Consider the following 27,576-nt stretch of genomic DNA (forward strand, 5'->3'; position numbering starts at 1 on the left):
TATGGGGCTTAACTTCTGAGGTCATCAGCCCCCTAGAACTCAGAACCTAACTAACCTAAGGACATCACACACATCCATGCCCGAGGCAGGATTCGAACCTGCGACCGTAGCGGTCGCGCGGTTACAGACTGAAGCGCCTACCGGAGAACCGCTCGGCCACAACGTCCGGCTCTTAGATTCGGTTAGAAACATCTGCGGTAGAGTTCAATATTTTTTATCGCCAATATTCTGTTCTTATGCAATCTCCTGTGCTGTTTATTCTAAAGCGTTTTCCATGGGGCAGCCGAAAATTTTTACAGTTCGTGGTGCATTTAGAAAGGTGTTCACCAGGTCTGCAAGCAATTAGTAATGGTGACATTAGCTAAGAGAATATGTGAATGTTTAAATTAGAGTGAAACTAACGATGCGTAGTAGTATGGGCACATTGTTTCGTATTTATTAAGTACATAATCTTTTTCAACCTATACGTGTATACTGTATGAAAAAATTTCGCTCCTTATCCTCGAGTTCATCATCAGAGGTTTTCAGAAGGTATTACTGAAGATGAAACCCGAGTTGAGTACTTAATGTACTACACTTTTAAGTTGCTCTTACAAAGAACCCTAGCAGATGAGTCGCGCGCGTCAGTTTGCCATAACGATGTGTATATTACTTTGCTGTTTTGCAGCTCGTTACAAAAAGACCAAATACTGATATTTGTGATAATTGGATTGACTAACTGCGCAAGATTGTGCAGCTACTTTTATTTTTCTCCATGTGGCTTCATTAGGGAAGCAAAGGCATCTCGTGTGAGAGGCAGTAACATGTCTTCGGACTGAGCTCTTAAGCTGTTGGCGATGGGAGCGCAGTCCGTCTTCGGAGCGGCCCCAGAGTTGCTAGTAGGGGTTAGCAATGGCAGGCGGCCATTAACGGTACACCCAACGTTTCGGCTGGTCGATCTGCGATAGCCCTCGATTCCGGGCAGAACACGACCACTCAGCCATCCAATCACCGTCGAGCTGCACCAGCCAGTGGTTCAATCTCCGCAGGCGATGCTGTATGCCCCGCCCACGCCGCTGTATAAGCCATCGCAGGCACCGCTGGCTGCAAATAACAGACCGACGTCGATAGCACTCCCACTGTGGGTGCCATATACCTGCTACTGAAACGTCTGTAATAGCCCTCTCGCTAAGATACGTTAGTGGGCGTGCAGAATTCAATCTACACAGGTCTTATAAGTTTCTACTGTAACGTCGATTACATCATGATATCAACAACGATGTAGCTGTTACTAAAGGAATAAACCGGTTTTAGAAAGAGAGTGCCCTGCGCAGATGGCAGTTTCACAGTAAAGCATGTAATATAAAAAATAAGAGAATATAACCTGAAAACTCAAAGCTGTATGAGTACGAAGAAGAATTTGACAGAGTAAGTGGGGAAGAATTACGGGAAATCGTGATTCAAAAAGGATAACTGAATCACCTAATTAAAGTGCTAAAATGTATATATGAAGATACAACGACCTGAGTACATGTATAAAACGGAAGGAATGCTAAATAGATAGATAAACCAATGAGTAAAGGAGGGATATAATATGTTTCTTCTTTGTTTATAATTTATGTAGATGATCCGATTAGTGAACTGATGTATAAAATTAACGGAGGCGTTTGTATCATATCACGTTCTACGCTTCAGATGACGCTATTTACTGAAGGTCAGATTATTGTAAGTAAAACAGAAGACGAGCTGCGAAGTGCAGTGTATATATTACAGAATTTATGTGAGAATTATAATTTTAAAATTAACAACACATAAGTCAAAAAATGGCCATCAAAAATAAATATACTCTTAGAACCAAAATTGTAATCAGTGCTTCTATATCAGGGTTAGTCGTGTAACTTGGAGGCAAATGTCAGTTATAGATATGAAACGGATGTTAAAAACAAATTACACATGGTCCAACAAACATGTTACTTTTACTTTACTAACTGTATATAGTTATAAATCATTTAAAATTATTACAATGTATATATTTTCACAAAGTAATGGTATAAAAGAATAGTTAAAGAGATTACAAAAACAAAAGAAAAAATCTGTAGTTCACACAAAAGGAGGATTTCGAGTTCACTGAGCAGAATTTCCACATTCGTAATTCTTGCCCTTTACTGGTATCCGTAGTTGGAGGTTAAATGTGACTAGATATTCCCGGTAGGCCAACTCCTCGTAAGAGAGCCTTGTTCGTCCGGCTGCTGCTGAGGTCATTGTTCCCATGTCTTGACAGAACGTGTTACTGCTTCTTGATAATGATAAGAGCGAGTCGATTTCGTGTTTGTTAAATAGTTTGTTAACGTCGTGCTTGCTGACATTAATCGCAGTTTTCTAAGGCTATGTCTCATCCCATAATTACTAAGTCCGTAAATATTTATTTGTGTTTTCTTATATTTCTTATTGTTTCCATGTTATTCGTATAGATATGTTAGAAACTGTAATTACTCGGTGTGTCACATGAGGAATGCGGCGCGACTTTTCATGTAATGGCTGATCTCTTGCATGCAGGGAATGGCTTGAAGTTTGGTGCTGTCTCTGTTGTTGCGTCAAAGTGGTTGATCAGGCAGTAGTAATTGGCAATAGAGCACTATGTACTGTCCAAGCAGTCTGGTCATAAGTTTCAATATTTCTACACCTGGAAGTACACTCAACTAAAGGTCTGTCAGATACGGTTTTAAGATCTGAAGTGTTCTCTTAAAATTAATAATTTCTAAAGATCCCTTGAGATAATGCTTTGAGTGTGAACAGCGCAGAAAAATACATATCCCCTTAAGTATTTCATAGAAAACCATTTTTCAACATCTGAAGTTCCATTTAAATATGTTTGTTATTGTCTTCGATGACTAGCAACAGTTAATTTTGCATGTTCCAGTTTATTGTGATAACGATATGATTACAATAAATTATTTCTGTAGATCTGTTCGTTACCTACAAAAATATAAGGTTTACTGTTGAATTAACTTGTTGGTTCATGGCATGATACTGGTTAAAACTTATGGTTTGTCAAGTACGGCTTTTGATGTCTCGTTATACCTGAGGAACGTTCGTTTATGACCGAAACTACTTCTTTCAAAAAGCGATGATAAAACATAGTAGTAGTAGCTTTATTCATGCGTAGAACTCTTTTTACAAGGATATAGGACATGTCAAAGTATTTAAAAGTTTAGACCAATTTAAAATAAGCTAATACTTATACACATACATTTTCAGACTTCTAGTTAGAGACAGTCATTACATTTACTCCTGCTATACAATACTTCTTTTACAATTAACTTATTAAATAATGTAGTGCCACACTGTTCACTCATATCTCACTATCAGTCAATGCATACACGTATTGTTTCATTACACTGCATTCACTACACACACACACACACACACACACAGACACACACACGCACTGATGATCTCATGGCCACTTTCTGTACCACAGCTTCCTATTTGCCATTCTGAAAAACTGAGTCAGCATCCCCCTATAATGAGTGATATGTTGATCTCAGAAGGAGGTGGCATTAGTATTGTGCAATGCATAGCTTGGGGTGCAAGTTTCTCTATAAAATGAAAAAAAAGGAAAAAAAACATAATGTGATGGTGTTATGTGTAATGTTGGATGTTTTATAATCTTTATTGGTCTTTATTTGAATCACTTTTTTTTTGCCAAACCCTTACTCTATTTTATCTATGTAATCCATCAATATATAAAATGTATTGCATAACAGATACTTTTTAGCTGCCCTTTTAAGTACGTGTATTTATGAAATTCCTTTAATCTCTTGTGGTAATTTATTGTACAGTTTTGTTACTTAGTAGAAAATGCTGTTTTGCGTTTTATGTTTATTTTTTCTTGTCCAATGTAAGTTGAGCGTAGATCTTGTTCCTTGGTCATGGACCGAACTGCAATAATTACCAATATATTTTTGATGTGTATTTTTGACTGGTAAATGTATTGACATGGAGCAGTGAAAACCAATGTTTTGAACAGATCTGTACAATGAGCTCGACTACCGTTTTTGGTTATGATTCTTATGGGTCTTTTCTCGAGTTTGAAAATTGTGTTCATATTTTGTGCATTTTTCACAAAACATTGAGTGTACATGTGATTAGTATATAACTAAAAGACACTGCATATTACACATTGATGATAGGATTCTAAGAGCATAACATGCTGACGACATTCTGATTGCAAGTACCTTTGTGTGTTCACACCACTTCACCTGAGAATCAATATTCATTCCCAGAAATTTTGCATTTGTTACACAGTCTATAGAGGTGCAATCTACATTTAATTTAACATTGTAATTTTCCCTCTTCAAACTGAAACTCATGACATTAGTTTTCTTTATGTTCAATGTCACTTTATTGCTTATTGACCAATCGTAAACTTCCTTCAGAGCTACATTCGCTTTCTCTGCAAGTTCTCTTGTGTTCTCAGTGACTGTAATATTGCTGTCATCAGCAAAGAGAATTTTTTCACCATGAGTAATACTCTTCCCCCATGAACCATGGACCTTACCGTTGGTGGGGAGGCTTGCGTGCCTCAGCGATACAGATGGCCGTACCGTAGGTGCAACCACAACGGAAGGGTATCTGTTGAGAGGCCAGACAAACATGTGGTTCCTGGAGAGGGGCAGCAGCCTTTTCAGTAGTTGCAGGGGCAACAGTCTGGATGATTGATTGATCTGGCCTTGTAACATTAACCAAAACGGCTTGCTGTGCTGGTACTGCGAACGGCTGAAAGCGAGGGAACATTACAGCCGTAATTTTTCCCGAGGACATGCAGCTTTACTGTATGATTAAATGATGATGGCGTCCTCTTGGGTAAAATATTCCGGAGGTAAAATAGTCCCCCATTCGGATCTCCGGGCGGGGACTACTCAAGAGGACGTCGTTATCAAGAGAAAGAAAACTGGCATTCTACGGATCGGAGCGTGGAATGTCAGATCCCTTAATCGGGCAGGTAGGTTAGAAAATTTAAAAAGGGAAATGGATAGGTTAAAGTTAGATAAAGTGGGAATTAGTGAAGTTCGGTGGCAGGAGGAACAAGACTTTTGGTCAGGTGATTACAGGGTTATAAACACAAAATCAAATAGGGGTAATGCAGGAGTCGGTTTAATAATGAATAAAAAAATAGGAGTGCGGGTTAGCTACTACAAACAGCATAGTGAACGCATTATTGTGGCCAAGATAGACACAAAGCTCATGCCTACTACAGTAGTACAGGTTTATATGCCAACTAGCTCTGCAGATGATGAAGAAATTGATGAAATGTATGACGAGATAAAAGAAATTATTCAGGTAGTGAAGGGAGACGAAAATTTAATAGTCATGGGTGACTGGAATTCGTCAGTAGGAAAAGGGAGAGAAGGAAAAATAGTAGGTGAATATGGATTTGGGGGAAGAAATGAAAGAGGAAGCCGCCTTGTAGAATTTTGCATAGAGCATAACTTAATCATAGCTAACACTTGGTTCAAGAATCATAAAAGAAGGTTGTATACCTGGAAGAATCCTGGAGATACTAAAAGGTATCAGATAGATTATATAATGGTAAGACAGAGATTTAGGAACCAGGTTTTAAATTGTAAGACATTTCCAGGGGCAGATGTGGATTCTGACCACAATCTATTGGTTATGAACTGTAGATTGAAACTGAAGAAACTGCAAAAAGGTGGGAATTTAAGGAGATGGGACCTGGATAAACTGAAAGAACCAGAGGTTGTACAGAGTTTCTGGGAGAGCATAAGGGAACAATTGACAGGAATGGGGGAAAGAAATACAGTAGAAGAAGAATGGGTAGCTCTGAGGGATGAAGGCAGCAGAGGATCAAGTAGGTAAAAAGACGAGGGCTAATAGAAATCCTTGGGTCACAGAAGAAATATTGAATTTAATTGATGAAAGGAGAAATTATAAAAATGCAGTAAATGAAGCAGGCAAAAAGGAATACATACGTCTCAAAAATGAGATCGACAGAAAGTGCAAAATGGCTAAGCAGGGATGGCTAGAGGACAAGTGTAAGGATGTAGAGGCTTGTCTCACTAGGGGTAAGATAGATACTGCCTACAGGAAAATTGAAGAGACCTTTGGAGAGAAGAGAACCACTTGTATGAATATCAAGAGCTCAGATGGCAACCCAGTTCTAAGCAAAGAAGGGAAGGCAGAAAGGTGGAAGGAGTATATAGAGGGTTTATACAAGGGCGATGCACTTGAGGACAATATTATGGAAATGGAAGAGGATGTAGATGAAGATGAAATGGGAGATAAGATACTGCGTGAAGAGTTTGACAGAGCACTGAAAGACCTGAGTCAAAACAAGGCCCCGGGAGAAGACAACATTCCATTAGAACTTCTGATGGCCTTGGGAGAGCCAGTCATGACAAAACTCTACCATCTGGTGAGCAAGATGTATGAGACAGGCGAAATACCCACAGACTTCAAGAAGAATATAATAATTCCAATCCCAAAGAAAGCACGTGTTGACAGATGTGAAAATTACCGAACTATCAGTTTAATAAGTCACAGCTGCAAAATACTAACGCGAATTCTTTACAGACGAATGGAAAAACTGGTAGAAGCGGACCTCGGGGAAGATCAGTTTGGATTCCGTAGAAATGTTGGAACACGTGACGCAATACTAACCCTACGACTTATCTTAGAAGAAAGATTAAGGAAAGGCAAACCTAAGTTTCTAGCATTTGTAGACTTAGAGAAAGCTTTTGACAACGTTAACTGGAATTCTCTCTTTCAAATTCTGCTGGTGGCAGGGGTAAAATACAGGGAGCGAAAGGCTATTTACAATTTGTACAGAAACCAGATGGCAGTTATAAGAGTCGAGGGGCATGAAAGGGAAGCAGTGATTGGGAAAGGAGTGAGACAGGGTTGTAGCCTCTCCCCGATGTTATTCAATCTGTATATTGAGCAAGCAGTAAAGGAAACAAAAGAAAAATTCGGAGTAGGTATTAAAATTCATGGAGAAGAAGTAAAAACTTTGAGGTTCGCCGATGACATTGTAATTCTGTCAGAGACAGCAAAGGACTTGGAAGAGCAGTTGAACGGAATGGACAGTGTCTTGAAAGGAGGGTATAAGATGAACATCAACAAAAGCAAATCGAGGATAATGGAATGTAGTCAAATTAAATCGGGTGATGCTGAGGGGATTAGATTAGGAAATGAGACACTTAAAGTAGTAAAGGAGTTTTGCTATTAAGGGAGTAAAATAACTGATGATGGTCGAAATAGAGAGGATATAAAGTGTAGACTGGCAATGGCAAGGAAATCGTTTCTGAAGAAGAGATATTTGTTAACATCGAGTATAGATTTAAGTGTCAGGAAGTCGTTTCTGAAAGTATTTGTATGGAGTGTAGCCATGTATGGAAGTGAAACATGGACGATAAATAGTTTGGACAAGAAGAGAATAGAAGCTTTCGAAATGTGGTGTTACAGAAGAATGCTGAAGATAATGTGGGTAGATCACGTAACTAATGAGGAGGTATTGAATAGGATTGGGGAGAAGAGAAGTTTGTGGCACAACTTGACTAGAAGAAGGGATCGGTTGGTAGGACATGTTTTGAGGCATCAAGGGATCACAAATTTAGCATTGGAGGGCAGCGTGGAGCGTAAAAATCATAGAAGGAGACCAAGAGATCAATACACTAAGCAGATTCAGAAAGAAGTAGGTTGCAGTAGGTACTGGGAGATTAAGAGGCTTGCACAGGATAGAGTGGCATGGAGAGCTGCATCAAACCAGTCTCAAGACTGAAGACCACAACAACAACAGCAACAACATGAGTAATACTAATGGGAATGTCATTTATGTATATCAGTAATAGTATTGGTCCTAGTATGCTATCTTGTGGAAACCCTATATTAATGTATTTTGGTTCTGATAGGTGTTTTACTAAATGTTTACATCTATTTGGAGCATTGTTAAGTCCTTATGTAAAGGCCCTAAGTCCTCTTTCTCATGACTTAGTCTTCCATTTGGCTTGAAGATACTGGTGGCCTGGTACGCTGCCTCAAACATTGCTGTAACTGAGGCCCTACACGTCGCCCATGGCTACTACCTAGCAGCAGCACTTTCTTCTTTCTAACACTTTGTACACTTCTTGGCTTCTTGGCCTCAAATGAAGTGTGCTGCACGTTTTCTGATTCTCGTTCTACCTGAGGCTCTTCTCCACTTATCTCCGGCAGTGGTAAATACCTGTTTTTGGTGTTGTTGATAAAACTGTCAGATTTCGTTCTCTTTCTTCCTATCTTGCAACCAGCTGCCAATTCCCAACCACCCTCCTCCTCCCTATCTCCCTTGATCCTTATTAGTTCTTTCCTTGCTTTTCTATTCCTGTTCCCCAATCAAAATGTTCCTGTTGGGTACTCTGCAGTTGCAGGAGAGATCCTCTTTTGTTCTCCCAACATTCTCCACACTGCATCCCCCCAGGGAAAAAATTTCCACAAGATTGACAACAAATCCCTCTCCTTACTACCTAATAACAGCTCCCACATTTCTGACTCATGGTCAGCTTCGAAAGAATAATTAAGTTTAATGAATGTTTTAAATTTTTCAAGGACGCGAGATTGACTGTATGTAAACAAAAAACGACACAAATGTCGTATGTGTGGTTATTGTTGCTTTTCCACTGATTTAGACATACAATGACAGAAGAATGAATTAGTAACTACTTTGCTTTTAGAGAGTTTTCATATAAAGCCTGTTTGGTCAGGAAAGCGTTTCTAAAGAAGACAAATTTGTTAACATCGAGTATGGATTTAAGTGTCAGGAAGTCGTTTCTGAAAGTATTTGTATGGAGTGTAGCCATGTATGGAAGTGAAACATGGAAGACAAATAGTTTGGACAAGAAGAGAATAGAAGCTTTCGAAATGTGGTGCTACAGAAGAATGTTGAAGATTAGGTGGGTAGATCACGTAACTAATGAAGAGGTATTGAATAGGATTGCGTAGAAGAGAAGTTTGCGGCACAACTTGACTAGGGGAAGGGATCGGTTAGTAGGACATGTTCTGAGGCATCAAGGGATCACAAATTTAGCATTGGAGGGCAGCGTGGAGGGTAAAAATCATAGGCGGAGACCAAGAGATGAATACACTAAGCAGATTCAGAAGGATGTAGGTTGCAGTAGGTACTGGGAGATGAAGGAGCTTGCACAGGATAGAGTAGCATGGAGAGCTGCATCAAATCAGTCTCAGGACTGAAGACCACAACAACCACAACAATTAGTCAGGTTTTTAAACATGTATAACTTCGAAAATTTAGGCCTAGGTCGCCATCATCTAACTAGAAAACAACACAGAATGTGTTAGTTAAATACGTTCAATTACACTTGTTTATGTGAAGCAAAATTTCGTTTTATGTCGCTGTTATCAGGGCTTCAGTTAACACGAAGTTTTTTTCAAGAACAAGCTCTGCTGCGACTCTAGTACTCAGTTGTGCGACAAGAACGGACACTACAGCAAGTATAGGAAACAAAGAAAATTTAAATTTGACAGTATTTCCCCTTAAACAATTTCTTCTAGCGGACGAAGAAAATACCTGTGATCTCACTCAACGGCCAACTTGAAATGCAAATCATAAGTCTCAGAAAGTTGCTAAAAGCCGTAAATTATCGCAACCTTAAAATAATGTAATAAAATAAGGTTCCTTAGGTTTTTTTCCACCAGGAACAGCATATTCCAAGATCATATGAATGAGGTCCTAGATAGGAGAAAGAACGTAATCGGTCGTAAATTTTTAATCTGTTTACTGCAGATCGATTTCAGCTGCTGTGTATGTGTCTTCAGTTTATTGTCTGTTTCCTGTCCGTAATGTCAATGAGACAACAGGTGCGATTTTATTCACGATGCGTCATCACCAAATGGGAGTAATTGTATCGAAGATACATACACGGTAGCTGTAATCTATCTGCCGTGAACAGACTAAATTGACAACCTATGCAGCCATTCCTTCTATTCTGGATAAACTGAGCAATGAAAAGATAATATGATGTTACTTCGCCGCCCGCCGTGGTCGAGCGGTTCTAGGCGCTTCGGTACGGAACCAAGCGGCTTCAGTCCCGAACAAAGCGACTGCTACGGTCGCAGGTGCGAATCCTGCCTCAGGCATGGATGTGTGTGATGTCCTTAGGTTAATTAGGATTAAGTAGTTCTAGGTCTATGAGACTGATGACCGCAGATGTTAAGTCCCACAGTGCTTAGAGCCATTTGAACCATTTCTGATGTTACTTCGTGAATGAATTTTGCCAACAAGTAAGCGATATGTTATGGATACAATCGCCACAACATTTCCAAACCGGTCTACGCCTTAAGCATACGCAAACGGAAAGATAATTTAGCTTGGTGTACAGGGATGTTCTGTGGAAATAGGGAAAGTGTGATGACCGAGTTACTGGAAACATGCATAATGAGTCACTCGTTACGTTACTAAATTTCGATGAGTACTGGAACGATCATAATCTTGATGCATTCATGAAAGAGAGTAATTAAAAGTGCCAGTAAAGCAACAGAACTGATAGCGACAGTGGAATAAATACGTATCCTCTGTCGCTAGTAAGTAAGAATGAAGAGATGGATATGGAATATCCGACTCCCTAGATTACAGAATGCAGATCGTCGTTGGTAACAGGCTGGTACTGTCAAAAGCAATGGTAGTGTATGGCTTACCTAAAGGTGGTGGTATAAGGCTACTGCTGGTGGCGAAACGTGTAACTAGCACGGCAGATAAAATATATAGTTTGCTGTAAGTGTTCTAACATGACTCGGCAAACCACAAGGAACTACCATCACTGGATTTTCCCATTAAATGGGACTAAAGACTGTGAAATGTGTCGGGCATCCACGATCTGGCTGTAATCAAACACACAGATATCGTGCCTCTTGCTACCTTGTATTCCAATGTTTCTCCATGCCCATTACAAAGTCTGACGTCACCTCACAGATTTCGCAAGTTGTGATATTTCAACACGTCATGTCAGGAATTTTTTCCCACCTACAGAGTAGCTACAATGATTGGATTGCTCCTGATTTTACAGAAATGAAGTGATTTTCTCTACGCTGCTCCGTAGAACATGCTATGATGACGACATTACGATAATTACTGTTTTAGTTGGATGATTATTGAAATACCGTCGTTTCCCGGGAAAGGCGTCACTAGTTGTGTTTTCTGAGTACGCTTTGTAGGCCAACTCTCTGATTACGTTTGGACGGAATAGAGTGAAATTTGCGGAAAATTGAAATCGTAATACGTTTAGGCGTAGCGCAATTGGTATTAAAATGCTTCCCGATATACAGCTTGTCACGCGGGATGCAGATCCCACTGAAAATAAGAGCACATAGTTACTGCACGCCACTCAGAAGAAATCACGTCATTGAGGTTATGTAGCAAGTTTTAGTCGCTTCTTGACAGTTTTATATCCATACACAATTTAAAATTCAAATTCAAGTTCAGCCCTCGAATGTGTGCATTTTACATCACTATATACAGGGTGTTTCAAAAATGACCGGTATATTTGAAATGGCAATAAAAACTAAACGAGCAGCGATAGAAATACACCGTTTGTTGCAATATGCTTGGGACAACAGTACATTTTCAGGCAGACAAACTTTCGAAATTACAGTAGTTACAATTTTCAACAACAGATGGCGCTGCGGTCTGGGAAACTCTATAGTACGATATTTTTCACATATCCACCATGCGTAGCAATAATATGGCGTAGTCTCTGAATGAAATTACCCGAAACCTTTGACAACGTGTCTGGCGGAATGGCTTCACATGCAGATGAGATGTACTGCTTCAGCTGGTCAATTGTTTCTGGATTCTGGCGGTACACCTGGTCTTTCAAGTGTCCCCACAAAAAGAAGTCGCAGGGGTTCATGTCTGGCGAATAGGGAGGCCTATCCACGCCGCCTCCTGTATGTTTCGGATAGCCCAAAGCAATCACACGATCATCGAAATATTCATTCAGGAAATTAAAGACGTCGGCCGTGCGATGTGGCCGGGCACCATCTTGCATGAACCACGAGGTGTTCGCAGTGTCGTCTAAGGCAGTTTGTACCGCCACAAATTCACGAAGAATGTCCAGATAGCGTGATGCAGTAACCGTTTCGGATCTGAAAAATGGGCCAATGATTCCTTTGGAAGAAATGGCGGCCCAGACCAGTACTTTTTGAGGATGCAGGGACGATGGGACTGCAACATTGGGCTTTTCGGTTCCCCATATGCACCAGTTCTGTTTATTGACGAAGCCGTCCAGGTAAAAATAAGCTTCGTCAGTAAACCAAATGCTGCCCACATGCATATCGCCGTCATCAATCCTGTGCACTATATCGTTAGCGAATATCTCTCGTGCAGCAATGGTAGCAGCGCTGAGGGGTTGCCGCGTTTGAATTTTGTATGGATAGAGGTGTAAACTCTGGCGCATGAGACGATACGTGGATGTTGGCGTCATTTGGACCGCAGCTGCAACACGGCGAATGGAACCCCGAGGCCGCTGTTGGATCACCTGCTGCACTAGCTGCGCGTTGCCCTCTGTGGTTGCCATACGCGGTCGCCCTACCTTTCCAGCACGTTCATCCGTCACGTTCCCAGTCCGTTGAAATTTTTCAAACAGATCCTTTATTGTATCGCTTTTCGGTCCTTTGGTTACATTAAACCTCCGTTGAAAACTTCGTCTTGTTGCAACAACACTGTGTTCTAGGCGGTGGAATTCCAACACAGAAAAATCCTCTGTTCTAAGGAATAAACCATGTTGTCTACAGCACACTTGCACGTTGTGAACAGCACACGCTTACAGCAGAAAGACGACGTACAGAATGGCGCACTCACAGACTGCGTTGTCTTCTATATCTTTCACATCACTTGCAGCGCCATCTGTTGTTGAAAATTGTAACTACTGTAATTTCGAAAGTTTGTCTGCCTGAAAATGTACTGTTGTCCCAAGCATATTGCAACAAACGGTGTATTTCTATCGCTGCTCGTTTAGTTTTTATTGCCGTTTCAAATATACCGGTCATTTTTGAAACACCCTGTATCTGTAATTAGACAGCTTCTATGGCAATTTTGTCTTCCTCTTTGTTGTTTATAGCAAACTAATTGTTACGCTCGTCAGTTTTATGAATATCCTCCGAACATGAAAAAATCTTCTGCAACTACATCGTTAGCTCGAAATCCATTACAAACCTATATACTACACATTACGCATCTCTTCATCTTCTGAGAACATCACATCATTAGCCTGAAGAAACGAAGCTAGAATTATATTAATACCTTCAGCTGCTAACAGGCGTTGATATATATCAACGGGGACGGGTTAAAATGTGTGCCCCGACCGGGACTCCAACCCGGGATCTCCTGCTTACATGGCAGACGCTCTATCCATCTGATCCACCGAGGGCACAGAGGATAGTGCGACTGCAGGGAGTATCTCGCGCACACCTCCCGCGAGACCCACATTCTCACCTTGTATGTCCACACACTACATTCGGAGTGTCCCACCACAACACATTCATTACTCGTGGAAGACATTCTTACCAAGTCCCATAGGAGTTCGGGGAATACGTGTGCATCCGCACAGAAGAAGAAGGTCATGGCCAGTGTTGCCAGAATTATGTACTTATATGGATGTGGTGTCTGTTCTTTCAGACATGTCGGAAAGAACAGACACCATATCCATGTAAGTATATTAACCTAAAGTGTCTTTCGGGATTTGTGGATATTCATTTCCGAAATCCACTGGAAATGATGGCCTTTGCAGCAAATCTTCCATCATGTAAAGAACCAAGATTCAGAAGAAATTTCTGGTTAGAGAGAGAGAGAGAGAGAGAGAGAGAGAGAGAGAGAGAGAGACTGAAAAATTTTATAGCCACTCCTGATAAAGAGATAGGTACAAAGTTTTGACGGAATGTCTCGATGAAACACTATTTGTTAGATTGTCATATTGTATAGGAATTTCTGAACGCTGTTGTTGGAGATATAGTTGATCCCGCCACTTACCAGACAGTCTCTTCAAGAGGAGGTCACTCCGCTCGTAGTGGCAGCGCGGTTTGAGGCGCCATGTCATGCCGGAGATTCGAGTCCTCCGTCGAGCATGGGTGCGTGAGTTGTTCTTAGCGTAAGAGTAGGGACCGATGACCTCAGCGGTTTGGTTACTTAGGAATTCACACACACAAGGTGAGATCACCACTGTTGATCATTTGCCGGCCGGAGTGGCCGTGCGGTTCTAGGCGCTACAGTCTGGAACCACGTGACCGCTACGGTCACAGGTTCGAATACTGCCTCGTGCATGGATGTGTGTGGTGTCCTTAGGTTAGTTAGGTTTAAGTAGTTCTAAGTTCTAGGGGACTGATGACCACAGCAGTTAAGTCCCATAGTGCTCAGAGCCATTTGAACCATTTTTGTTGATCATTCCACTTAACTCAATAAACCACACTAATATCTTGTTTAAGACAGAGAGACTTTCAGATAGTGATGTCTGTAGCCTCAACCTAATACATGACTTACTTAAAACCAGGTTCGACTGTCTCATTTATGGGGCAGGTTTGTGAACTAAACGAAATTGATTTCGTTCAGTGTTGCGACTCTTCCACGTTTATGTCAGCTTTTTGAAAACCAAGCTCTAACGGAAATATTATTACGTATTGTCCCTTAGATGTTCATATCGTAAAATAATAAGACAATTACTTGAAGTCTTATTACTAAATTAATCTCATTTCTAAAGTCATTATGCTATCGAATAATGTACTCCTAATGCACTAGATATACACTCCTGGAAATGGAAAAAAGAACACATTGACACCGGTGTGTCAGACCCACCATACTTGCTCCGGACACTGCGAGAGGGCTGTACGAGCAATGACCACACGCACGGCACAGCGGACACACCAGGAACCGCGGTGTTGGCCGTCGAATGGCGCTAGCTGCGCAGCATTTGTGCACCGCCGCCGTCAGTGTCAGCCAGTTTGCCGTGGCATACGGAGCTCCATCGCAGTCTTGAACACTGGTAGCATGCCGCAACAGCGTGGACGTGAACCGTATGTGCAGTTGACGGACTTTGAGCGAGGGCGTATAGTGGGCATGTGGGAGGCCGGGTGGACGTACCGCTGAATTGCTCAACACGTGCAGCGTGAGGTCTCCACAGTACATCGATGTTGTCGCCAGTGGTCGGCGGAAGGTGCACGTGCCCGTCGACCTGGGACCGGACTGCAGCGACGCACGGATGCACGCCAAGACCGTAGGATCCTATGCAGTGCCGTAGGGGACCGCACCGCCACTTCCCAGTAAATTAGGGACACTGTTGCTCCTGGGGTATCGGCGAGGACCATTCGCAACCGTCTCCATGAAGCTGGGCTACGGTCCCGCACACCGTTAGGCCGTCTTCCGCTCACGCCCCAACATCGTGCAGCCCGCCTCCAGTGGTGTCGCGACAGGCGTGAATGGACGGACGAATGGAGACGTGTCGTCTTCAGCGATGAGAGTCGCTTCTGCCTTGGTGCCAATGATGGTCGTATGCGTGTTTGGCGCCGTGCAGGTGAGCGCCACAATCAGGACTGCATACGACCGAGGCACACAGGGCCAACACCCGGCATCATGGTGTGGGGAGCGATCTCCTACACTGGCCGTACACCACTGGTGATCGTCGAGGGGACACTGAATAGTGCACGGTACATCCAAACCGTCATCGAACCCATCGTTCTACCATTCCTAGACCGGCAAGGGAACTTTCTGTTCCAACAGGACAATGCACATCCGCATGTATCCCGTGCCACCCAACGTGCTTTAGAAGGTGTAAGTCAACTACCCTGGCCAGCAAGATCTCCGGATCTGTCCCCCATTGAGCATGTTTGGGACTGGATGAAGCGTCGTCTCACGCGGTCTGCATGTCCAGCACGAACGCTGGTCCAACTGAGGCGCCAGGTGGAAATGGCATGGCAAGCCGTTCCACAGGACTACATCCAGCATCTCTACGATCGTCTCCATGGGAGAAAAGCAGCCTGCATTGCTGCGAAAGGTGGATATACACTGTACTAGTGCCGGCATTGTGCATGCTCTGTTGCCTGTGTCTATGTGCCTGTGGTTCTGTCAGTGTGATCATGTGATGTATCTGACCCCAGGAATGTGTCAATAAAGTTTCCCCTTCCTGGGAAAATGAATTCACGGTGTTCGTATTTCAATTTCCGGGAGTGTATTTTCGTATCTTTGATAAAATAGTGGAATTTGTGGAATAGGACGCTGTCGAGAATGCTCCGTTTGTTGACTCTCGTCCAGGTACAAGATGAACATAAACACTGTCGCAAAATCTAGCAACAAAAGCTTTAGTACTATTGTTTACACTAAATTGATTGTGGAGTTAGACCAAACAATACTGTAATCATTATGTGTTGGTATGGGATACACGAGATACACGCCGAAGATTTAGTACTCTACCAGACATGAGTGAATCCAGTCGAAGGAACACTATATTCTCCGGAATAAGTGAACAGCTTTGTTGCACAATGAATCGTACGAAAGTGGCTATCGTGTATTAATCTAAAATATTTTATTACTTCAGTGTATTATTTATTATTTAAATAAACAAGCAGGGTTTCTGCAATAAATGCTTTAGGGAAAACAATATTTCGACATTACTTTGAAAACATTGCTTCACTCTCTTAAAGTTATTTTGGTGCTAATTATATACAATTCAAACTTACAGATCTCAGCTTGAAATAATTCTTGAAACGTATAATTAGTTGTCGTTGAATTGTTTTAAGTGCGAAGAAAAATTACTGTCTTGCTCGCAAAATCTAGTTGGGGTAAATTACGATGAGCGAAAAACGAAGTTTTGACCACTATTATGCATTTGTTTACAACACTGAGATAACGCAGACTCTGAAATCTCACAGCTGCATAATTAGTGATACTGACATCCACAAATTGCATATCACATGGGCTCTAGAACACTTGACATATGTTTGCAACATAAGTCACAAATTATATTTTACTTTGTTTAGATATTGACATAGACAAATTCACTCAGCTACACAGTACACAAAGAATGCGGCCATTGAGAATATCTCCTGCTGTGTTACAAAATAAATCACAAACTTCTACAACTTTAATTTTTGTTATGCGCAGTAGTAAATATTGTCCCGGGAAGAAAGTAAAAATACCAGAAACCTAACAAGAAAGTTGTCCTGACATTACCCTATATTAGCAGAAGAAAGATAATCAGTTTCGTCCAGCCTCGTCATCAAAAACAAACAATCAAACAAAATCATATTCATGAGTTTTATTACAATAAGAAAGTAAGTACAAAACTTTGGAAATTACACAGATGTGTCGCAAGCGAAGGGCGACATACGAAATGATGTCTTCACAGTGACTGCTGATCTGTAACTGACAAAAGCCTTTTCTGAACTGCTATCGAAACGCCTAACGTTGACGCTGCTATCCAAGTAGCTAATCTTGAAGTTGATATCGAACTAGGCCGTCACCAGTCGGTCGCGGCGCTTGTGTCCTCATCACATAGGTGCCGCTGCTGTCGTATTGTTGTCCTGGAGAGTGGTCTGGTCAGCGAACGATTGGCTGACTTCTTCTTACAGCTTTCTCTTCCCTATCGTTCGGGACTGTCGTGCCGGCGTTTGACTTGAAGCCGTAACACAACCTCCACGACAGTATTGACAAATGGGAACATCCTGCCACCGCTTTATGCTTTCACTGAAAGAGAATGAAAAGTGTAAAGATGTTAACAGTAACAGTAAAACAGCGACTGTTCTTGCACAATATAAAGACAACTTATGAACGTGACAGTACGATACTTCGTAACATGTATGTACAACAAGTTCACTTTTACGTCATTTGTGTCTGATGACAATAATTCCACAAAACTATATTACATTGTTTCTGTAATTTGTTGCTTACATACTATATGAAATGCATGACTTGTCTAAAAATACCTATGATAGCACTCACAACTGAACGAACGTTATTCACTTCGAAAAAGTATCACGCATACACAAACGCGAATGTATGAAAAGTATTGGGCATAGATATATAGTAGATGTTTCTGCCTAATAATTTTCATACTTTTATGAGTATATAAATCGATAATTAAGTATAGTAGGGGCAATGATTAATAATGTAGAGATCGGAGTGTCGTAGGGAAAAATAGGCTATGGAAGGTAATTTATAGTACAGTGATTTGTGGTTCACGTATTAAAACTGCTGCCAGGAGCAGTTTGAATCACTAACGTCCCGTGTAGGAGTATAAACAAATTTTTCCTTTAACAGTTAATGGATAATCATTGTTTGCAATAATACCGGTTTAACATCACGAGTAGTCATTATTTTAAATGTAGGTGTGTGCTATTGTTTAATTGCTTTCAGTAGTGGGGGTAATGCTAGGTTATCACAGAATTGTGAACAGCATTACCGAGAAGAATTAATGTTCATATTAGAAGGTCTAAATTCTTCTGGGGTTAGCAACATTTTAATGATACGTATTATGCTGTAGTTTAGGAAACCAGTACACATATGTTTACAGCCTCTGAAGTGAAGGTCGCAGAGCGACTTTACTAATGATCAAACATTTTGCGGTAGAGTGATTTGGTTACAACAATGTGGAAACCTCTCTGTGTCATGGAAGAAGATTGAAAACAATTTTATCTTTTGAAAGTCTGTCGAAAGACAGCATTGTGGTGCCACGAGCGCCTCCACAAGGTCGTTGTATTTAAATCTTTGTTCAGCTAGGGTAGCTGTCTAAGAAATACACTAGTATATTTTCACACTATACAACGCAAATAAAAGTTCTCCCGATAGCAATAAGTCCGGTTGTCTTTAAATGAGGATTAGCACGACTTAGTGGACTGCACTAATCCAAATCTATAACATCTTTATCTGGACTAATTGCTATATGTTTAGTAACTTGGTTTTCGAACTGAGTCAGGTTCTCCTAGAGATTATGCGACCTGTTTAGATCCGTTCTTTTGTTTAGTATCAACGCTTAGATGTCACTAACAAAATGGTTCAAATGGCTCTGAGCACTATGGGACTTAACAGCTGTGGTCATCAGTCCCCTAGAACTTAGAACTACTTAAACCTAACTAACCTAAGGACGTCACACACATCCATGCCCGAGGCAGGATTCGAACCTGCGACCGTAGCAGTCGCACGGTTCCGGACTGCGCGCCTAGAACCGCGAGACCACCGCGGCCGGCTGTCACTAACACTTTTAGTGTGCATGATGTGTGTAATTTTTATCAATTTTAGCCACCCTGTCAAACGATGGTTTTCTCTTTACTTGTGTAAACATTCCACGAGTGTTTTAGAAATAAAAGCAACAACCACCTAAGCTTTTATGAAATAATTGCTTAACGGCCACTGCTTAGCTCGTGTACACTGCAAGGCCTGCACATATTTTACTGTTTTCCTTTGATCGATATTTATTTATTTATTTATTTTTTATTTTTTTTTGACTCACCAGTCTTCCGACTGGCCTGATGCGGTATACGGCCCACTGCGAATTTCTCTTCTGTGCCAACCTCTTCACCTCAGAGCAGCTGTCTTCTTCTATAGGTTATATCCTCTCCAGCTCCCTCTAGTACCGAGGAAGTCTTTCTCTGATGTAACAGATGTCCTGTCATCCTGTCCCTTCTCCCTGTCGATGTATTCCACATATTCTTATCCTCTGCGACTCTGTGCAGAACCACCTCATTCCTTATTTTACCAGACGATATGCTTCTCTTCTGCAACGGTTTTCCCACAGTCCATGTCTCGCTACCGTATAATGCTGTGGTACAAACGTACGTTCTCAGAAATATCTTCCTCAAATTAAAGACTGTGTGTGATACTAGTAGACTTCTCTTGGTCAGGAATGCCTTTCCTGCCAGTGCTACTCTGCTTTTGATGTCCTCCTTGCTCCATCTGGTACTTCTCATTACTTTGGTATTTCTTCGATTTACTCTCAGTCAATATTCTTTACTTAGTAGACTGTCCATGCCATTCAGCAGATCATTTAATTCTTCTTCACTTTCACTCAGGATACAATGTCATCAGCGAATCTTATCATTGATATCCTTTGACCTTCAGTTTTACTTCCACTCCTGAACCTTTCTTTTCCTTCCACTATTGCTTCGGCGATGTCCAGATTTATCAGTAGAATCTTACACCCATTTTAATCCACGCACTTCGTTCTTGGTCGTCCACTCTTATGATTCCCTCTTGGTTCTTGTACATACTGTATATTACCCGTCTTTCCCTATAGCTTATCGCTATTTTTCTGAGAATTTCGAACATGTTGCACATTTTACATTTTTTACATCGTCGAACGCTTTTTCTAGATCGAAAAATCCCATTAACGGATCTTTATTTTCTTTAGTCTTGCTTCCACTATCAACCGAAACATCATAATTGCCTCCCTGGTGTCTTTACCTTTCCAGAAGCCAGACTGATCGTCATCTAACACCTCCTCAATTTTTTCCCCATTTTTCTGAATATTATTGATGTGAGCAACTTGGATTCAAGAACCGTTAAGCTGATTGAGTGATAATTCTCGCCTTGCAGTCTTCGAAACAGAGTGAATATTTTTCTCAAAGTCAGATGGTATGTCGCCACACTGATTCATTCTACACACCACAGTGAATAGCCGTTTTGTTGCCACCTCTACCAATGTTTCTACCGTCTACAAATTCTAGGGATTGACTGATGAGAGCACACGAAACAAAGATAATCTAATGAACTTATGTCCGGAAATGCATGGTTACCATGTTAGAGATTATTTATTCAATCATACTTTGTTATAGAGACTGTGGTCTACATGCGCTGTACCGTCCAGTCACAGTTACAGTAAACATGTCTTCCTCCTAGAGGATGGTACTGTTCCTCATACGTCATGCCCTAGAGCCCTCTCCTGCAATTGTAATTGGTATTACTGTGTCCGATTCACTCACTTCTCTTGCTAACTGTCCTTGTAGTTATATGATACAGCGTTATACACAATGGCCGGCCGGTGTGGCCAAGCGGTTGTAGGCGCTTTAGTCTGGAACCGCGCGACTGCTACAGTCGCAGGTTCGAATCCTGCCTCGGGCATGGATGTGTATGATGTCTTTAGGTTAGTTAGGTTTAAGTAGTTCTAGGGGACTGATGACCTCAGATGTTGAGTTCCGAAAGCTTAACGGCATCGTGTTTACCGACGGTAAGGAAAAGGGCAACAGGTGGCGGGCAGCAAAGTTGTATCAGGAGACTTATCCCGGCCGACAACAACCACAGCATTCATTGTTTGCAACAGTATTTCACCGTTTGTCTGAGATAGGGTCGTTTCCGGAAGCAGAAAATCATGATGCACGTAGCCGAAATGTTCGGACCCCAGTCTTGGATTAAAATGTGATTAACAATGTGGAAGGCAACCGCCGTGTCAGTACCAGGCAGTGGGATCGCCAGTAAGGGAATAAGCAAGAGGACCTTGTTCAGCATTCTACATGACAATTGTTATTACCTTTATCACTTACAGTGTGTGCAGGGCTTACTAGCGGCAGACTTCCCACATCGGGCACAGTTCTGTCTGTGGTTACTTCACCAGGAAACCAAGATTGAGGGGTCTGTCTCATCCATCCCATTCACAGACGAGGAAACCTTTACGCGGAGTGGTCCCTTCATCTTTCATAACAGTCCTCAGTGGGATAGTATGGAGAACACCCATGAAATGATGACAACCAATCACCAGCATCGGTGCAGCCAGGTTGTGTGGGCCGCGATAACTGGCGACCATATTTTTGGACCAGTCTTCCTTCCATGTCGCCTAACAGGCCGGAATTATCAGCGTTTCTTGCCGATGATACTAGGCAGAAATCCAATCTGCATGTGGAATGCACTTCCTTGACTCTTGTGCAGAAAGGAGTGCAGTATTCTGCTGCATCCATTTTCAATAAGCTACCACAAGAACTTAAAAATCGTAGCAGTAACCCAAACTTTTTTAAGTCCAAACTGAAGAGTTTCCTCATGGCTCACTCCTTCTACTCTGTCGAGGAGCTCCTGGAAGAGCTAAAAAATTAAGCAAATTCCAGTGTTACATTGTTGATTTTCTTTATTTAAACTTACGACTTGTCACTTGAATATGTCTTTTTATATTTCATTTTATGTGTTTCTAATATCGTGTTATAATTTCATGTATTCACTCGTTCTATGACCATGGAGACTTCTCCTTAATTTGGTCCCACGGAACAATAGATAAATAAATAAATAAATAAATGATTTTGCATCCACTGCTGAAAGAAGTGCCATTAATGATTGGAAGGGTTATGTGGCGCCGTCCGCTGTGACCGAGTGGTTCTAGGCGCTTCAGTCCGGAACCGTACTGCTGCTACGGTCGCAGGTTCTAATCGTGCCTCGGTCATGGATGTGTGTGATGTATTTCTAAGTCTAGGGACCGATGATTTCAGATGTTAAGTCCCATAGTGCTTAGAGCCATTTGAACCATTTTTTGGTTGTGTGGCGTCTACGTGATGTTGCTCCAACCCACTTCGCCTTTAACTGCCTTACGCTTATCAGTCGTGTCTTCCCTGGTCGATGGATCGGACGAGGGGGTCTAATTGCATGGTCTCGTCGTTCACCGTATCTCAACCTGTGCAATTCTGGTTATGGGTCCATCTCAAGACTATCATGTAGGCAGAGTCCATTGCAAATGTGGAAACACTGGAGCAGCGAATTCCTGCTGCCTTTAACACTGTTCGGTTGCAACCTAGCTGATGTGAAAGTGTGAAAAAGAATATGCTACGGCGCCTACATGCATGCATTGAGGCACATGGAAACCATTTTCAACACATACTATAACTGGCTGAATGGTACAGCGCTTATTAGGCCGCAGTCTCTGTATCAATGTATAACTGAATAAATGGTCTCTAGCATGGAAACTATGCATTTTTTGCTCCGTATCCTCTCATCAATAAATCCCCAGATATCGTACACAGTGGAAAGCATCACTCTGTGTCATTATTTCGTCTGCTTTCAAGTAAGCTGCATCTACATAAATAATAAAAAAAGAAAAGCGCTAAAAACTTAAAAAATATATATATTTGAGTTTTTGAAAACTGAAAAAATCCCTAAATTTGACTTTTTTGTGGTAACAGTCCTCACTATAGAATGAAATAATAGCCGAAACTCGATTGTACAGGAACACATTTCGTACGAATCGGTGCGGAATTCATTTCCAAAAGCACTGAAACACTAAACAGGTGTAAGTAGTGAAAGAGAAATGGCTCTATGCCCCGGATGCCTACAAATTTCCTATTACTCTCATGGCTGTATGTGAGGTATACAGTACCTGCAGAAGCTTTACTCGTATTACTGAATATACAAGAAGTACCTGAATTCACGGAAAGAAAATTCAGGTTAAGGATGTCACGTGGTACCCATTTAAGCTCTAACAAAGTTACGTTACAGTGTCCTGTGTTTTACAATGATCGGTTACAGTTTTAGTAGCGGGTCTCTCATCTCCAGTTCATTCGATTTGTGAAAATAGGTATAATAAATAAGAATGCTGTACACTTCAATAGTACAATATGGAGTTCTAGATTTTAGGGGTGACATATTTTAGGTAAGCTAATGTCTTTCGTTTCGATTGATACATGCCAGTCGAAATAACAGATTGAAGTGACTGAATATTGAATGCAGTAGGTGTTTCATCTCAAAACGGAAATATCTTCCTCATTAAATTTTTCGTCATATATTTTACACCCACACCCAAAAACGCAAACGCACGGAGACACACACACACACACAAGCACACACACACACGCACACACACACACACACACAAACGAATGGTTGAAACTGTGGTGATAAAAGTAGGGAACTTAACAAACATAGCAATCCATAATCGGAGACTAACCTCTGCTCCTGTTTGCCGCACAGGGATGGAGGTGAGGGTGCAGGCGCTTGTCGGAGAGAAGGCGCTGCTGCCGTGTGACGTCACACCTCCCACCGCGAATGACACGGCGACTCTCGTCATCTGGTTCAAGGACGAAATCACGCCCATCTACAGGTACGTGGAGCCTCAATGTGCTTTTTGTGTACCACGTATAACAATTAAAACACTGTCGTTGTGTCCATCCATGTCATGTAGTATAGACATTCCAGTATTTCTGCGATATTTTTCTCCATACACTAGCACGTCATGCACTGTGTGCCTCAGACGACGTACCTATTTACCTACACCCACACAAGCACTGTATAAACCTCAGTGGAGCACATGATAGCTGGGTACTACATCTTAGAGGTTCTTCCCGTTGCAGAAGCGTATGCAGCGCGGGAAGAATGGCGGCTTATCTGATTTTGTTCGTGCTGTGATGACACTGATCACAGCTTCTGAGCTGTACTTGAGCGATACGTAGAGAGAAGAAGATTATCTCCAGACACTTCGCCTAAGCCGGCCGGGGTAGCTGAGCGGTTCTAGGCGTTTCAGTCCGGAACCACGCGGCTGCTACGGTCGCAGGTTCGAATCCTGCCTCGGGCATGGATGAGTGTGATGTCCTTAGGTTTAAGTAGTTCTAAGTCTAGGGGACTGATGTCCTCCGATGTTAAGTCCCATAGTACCTAGAGCCATTTGAACCATTTGAACTTCGCCTAAACTTTGCAATCCGTCTACTTAATTGCGGACGTACGTGTGGCTGTTTTTAACAACCTATCGGTTTACCTGAGAGTTGCAGGTGGACATGAATTACGTCAGACATAGCACTGATATCTTACATTATGTCTTCTAAAGTTGAGTCCCTCTCGCTGAAGATCGTGCACGACCGTGGTTGCATCGATGATTTGGCTCTGTGAAACTGTTATAGGAATGTGCAGGTATACGTTCCGATAATGAACACATAAGTTTTAGCAGCTGACAGAAATATATTCCAGAGCTGCAATATCGCCTTTCACCATTAATGATAAAGTTACAATTAAATCGTGCTACAAGGTTCCAAATGGCCACGCGATATTACTTCTTTGCACAGCTGATGTCTTCGTTCAGATTTATTGTCTGAATGCAAGCCATGTACTTATAGGTCTGATTTTAATGACAGATCACAAACTATTACAGTTAATCGTAGAGATATACACTAGAGTCACTCTGACCCTAGAGTTTTAGTTTGTTATTGCACATCCTCCACCGCAAATACGCAGCCAGAGACGACCAATATAAATTCTGTATTAAGTAGGGCCTAATAGAGGACGAACGTTCGAAGTTGTGAGATACTGTTCATGAATTAATTTGACAGAAGTATATTTTGAAGGGTCACTGTGACCCTGGAGTACACATTGTGTAATTGTTCTGTCGCTGAGTGTGAAGCACATTTATGTGAAAGTGGCACTTAAAAATGATACGTTACTGACGGAAGATGTAAGAGATTGTCAGAAGAATCTTCTACAGTCTTACTGTATTACAGATGAGCAGCTTGTTGATTTCAGGAGACGTTGCCTTTAGAGATTTATATTCCAGAAAAACCAAATAAATGTCATGAAAACTGTAAATATAACTAATTCCAGGACTTATTATTTGATAAATGGCGAAGTGTACAGCGTCTCAATATAGAAAGTAACAAATATATCTTTACCGAAGTATTGCGGAAAAGCATTTTTGAAACTATACGTGGTACAAAGTGATATCCCATCACGGACAGTTACTTTAGGGGTGTAACAATAATATCAAATCGTATGCTTGGATGTTATAAAGTAACAATTTCGGGCTTGCGCAGAAAAAACAAACGTGAGATACCAATACCATTTGTTTCCAGAAAACCCAAGGGACCGTGTGTTCACGGTTTCAATCAGAAGAGAACTCTCCTATCTTGCCACTGTATATAGTAAGTAACAAATGAATCTGTAGCGAAGTACCGCGCAAGAAAACTTTCTGAACTTGTTTTTTGTTACAAAGCGAAATCAAGTCATGGCAGTTATTTTAGGAGTGTACCGACAGTATCAAATCGTATGCTTGCATCTTATAAATTAACAATTTTGGGCCTGCTCAGAAAAGACAAAAGTGTGATGCCAATATCGTTTGATCCTAGAAAACCCAAGGGAAAATGTTTTCATGGTTTCGATCAGAACAAGACCATCCTGTCTTACTACACCAAGGCGGCGCTGGATGGACGACCTGGCGAAGGACCTAGTAGCCCTGGAAATTGAAGACACCTGGAGGAACCGGGCACAAAACGGGAAGGAATGGAGGCAATTTGTGGAAGCGGTGCGTGGTCACCAGGGCCTGTGATCGATAGATATCTGTCTGTTGTATTGTTTTAAGCTCCTCGGTGTAATTATGTTTGCTTATGGATGTTCTGTTCCATGTGTGAAGCATGAATCAGAAGCTTGCTTGCTTGCGTGCCAATGAGTGATTTGACAGATTGTGAATGTTCGTGCTTGTGGTTGTCGGTTTCCTGAATATTCTGAAATCATGAGTTTGTTTTTCGTATGGTCAGGTCTAGGACATTTTGTGTGCTGTCTGTTTCTGTTTCTAACGTAAAGTGAATTTTTGGATGTACGTTTTTTATTTCCTTGTGTAGCTGTTCTGTATGTTTGTGTGTGTTGTACATCTATCAGGCATATTATGTCACCGACTTCCGATACCAGTAAATGACTTCGTATATTTCTGGTCTTATTGTGGATGTGAAGAGCCTATTCTCTAGGTTGCTCATGAATATGTTGGCTAGGAGGCCACTAATGGGTGATACCATTGGCAGCCCTTCCTGTTGGTTATAAAGTTCTTTGTTGAACATAAGGTACTTGTGTGCTGTTATGGTCTTGAGTATGGTTTCTATTTCATTAATGTGTGAGATTGGTGTGTTTCCTTGTTGTTTTAGTCTTTGTGTGGCGACGTTGAGTGCCCAAACCTAAAAGTGTTTTGTGAAGTTCGTATAGTTTCCCAATTTCATATTTTAGCCATTTAATCTCTGCCTTCCTTTTCACTTTACTTGGTCCAGATGTCATGCTATATACAGAGTTTATTTACACAGTCATGAATTACATTATGAGTTGGCAATTCTTATTAAACTGTATGTAGACGGCTATGTTTTGAATTACAATAATGGTGTTAATTTATCTATTCTAGAGTGTGCTAGGGAATGCCTGGTTGGGTGACAAAATATTCATCCTTTGATTCTGCAATACTTGTCCTTCGCTTCCGCATTTGAAGTTAAATTACAGAACACAGGTTAAGTATTTTTGCGAGCACATAGTTTTCTTTTTACCCAAACATGTTTCAGCAGCTCTGCGACATCATCAGTGTGTTTTGTTTATTCCAAACTGTTAAAGGTGAAATTATTTTAGGTTACAATTGCCTTAACAAAGTGAGGCCTGAGGAGAAATTTTGTTTGTTTTCTTCTTACCCTGATTTTAGACTATACGGTTTTGCTGGACCACTTGTATGGTGTCCTGGGCTGATACCTTCTCACCTGTAAACCAAAAGATGTAGGCAACCAAGTCCTGAATGGAAACATTGTACTCTATAACGCACATTATTTAACACATTAAAGGAATTGTACAGAAAACGCAACAAAAACAGCTAAAGGAGCTTACACACACACACACACACACACACACAC

General features: G+C 41.4%; 1 protein-coding gene across 1 annotated transcript in view; it reads left to right on the forward strand.

Moving 5' to 3' along the window:
• Positions 1-27,576, forward strand: part of LOC126260505 (uncharacterized) — a 654,533-nt gene that overhangs the window by 445,191 nt on the left and 181,766 nt on the right. Inside the window, exon 3 of the mRNA XM_049957835.1 lies at positions 23,909-24,038. Coding sequence (XP_049813792.1) covers positions 23,909-24,038 — 130 coding nt within the window. The remainder of the gene's footprint in view (positions 1-23,908; positions 24,039-27,576) is intronic.

Source organism: Schistocerca nitens, chromosome 5 (assembly GCF_023898315.1).
Source record: "Schistocerca nitens isolate TAMUIC-IGC-003100 chromosome 5, iqSchNite1.1, whole genome shotgun sequence".
Lineage (NCBI taxonomy): Eukaryota > Metazoa > Arthropoda > Insecta > Orthoptera > Acrididae > Schistocerca > Schistocerca nitens.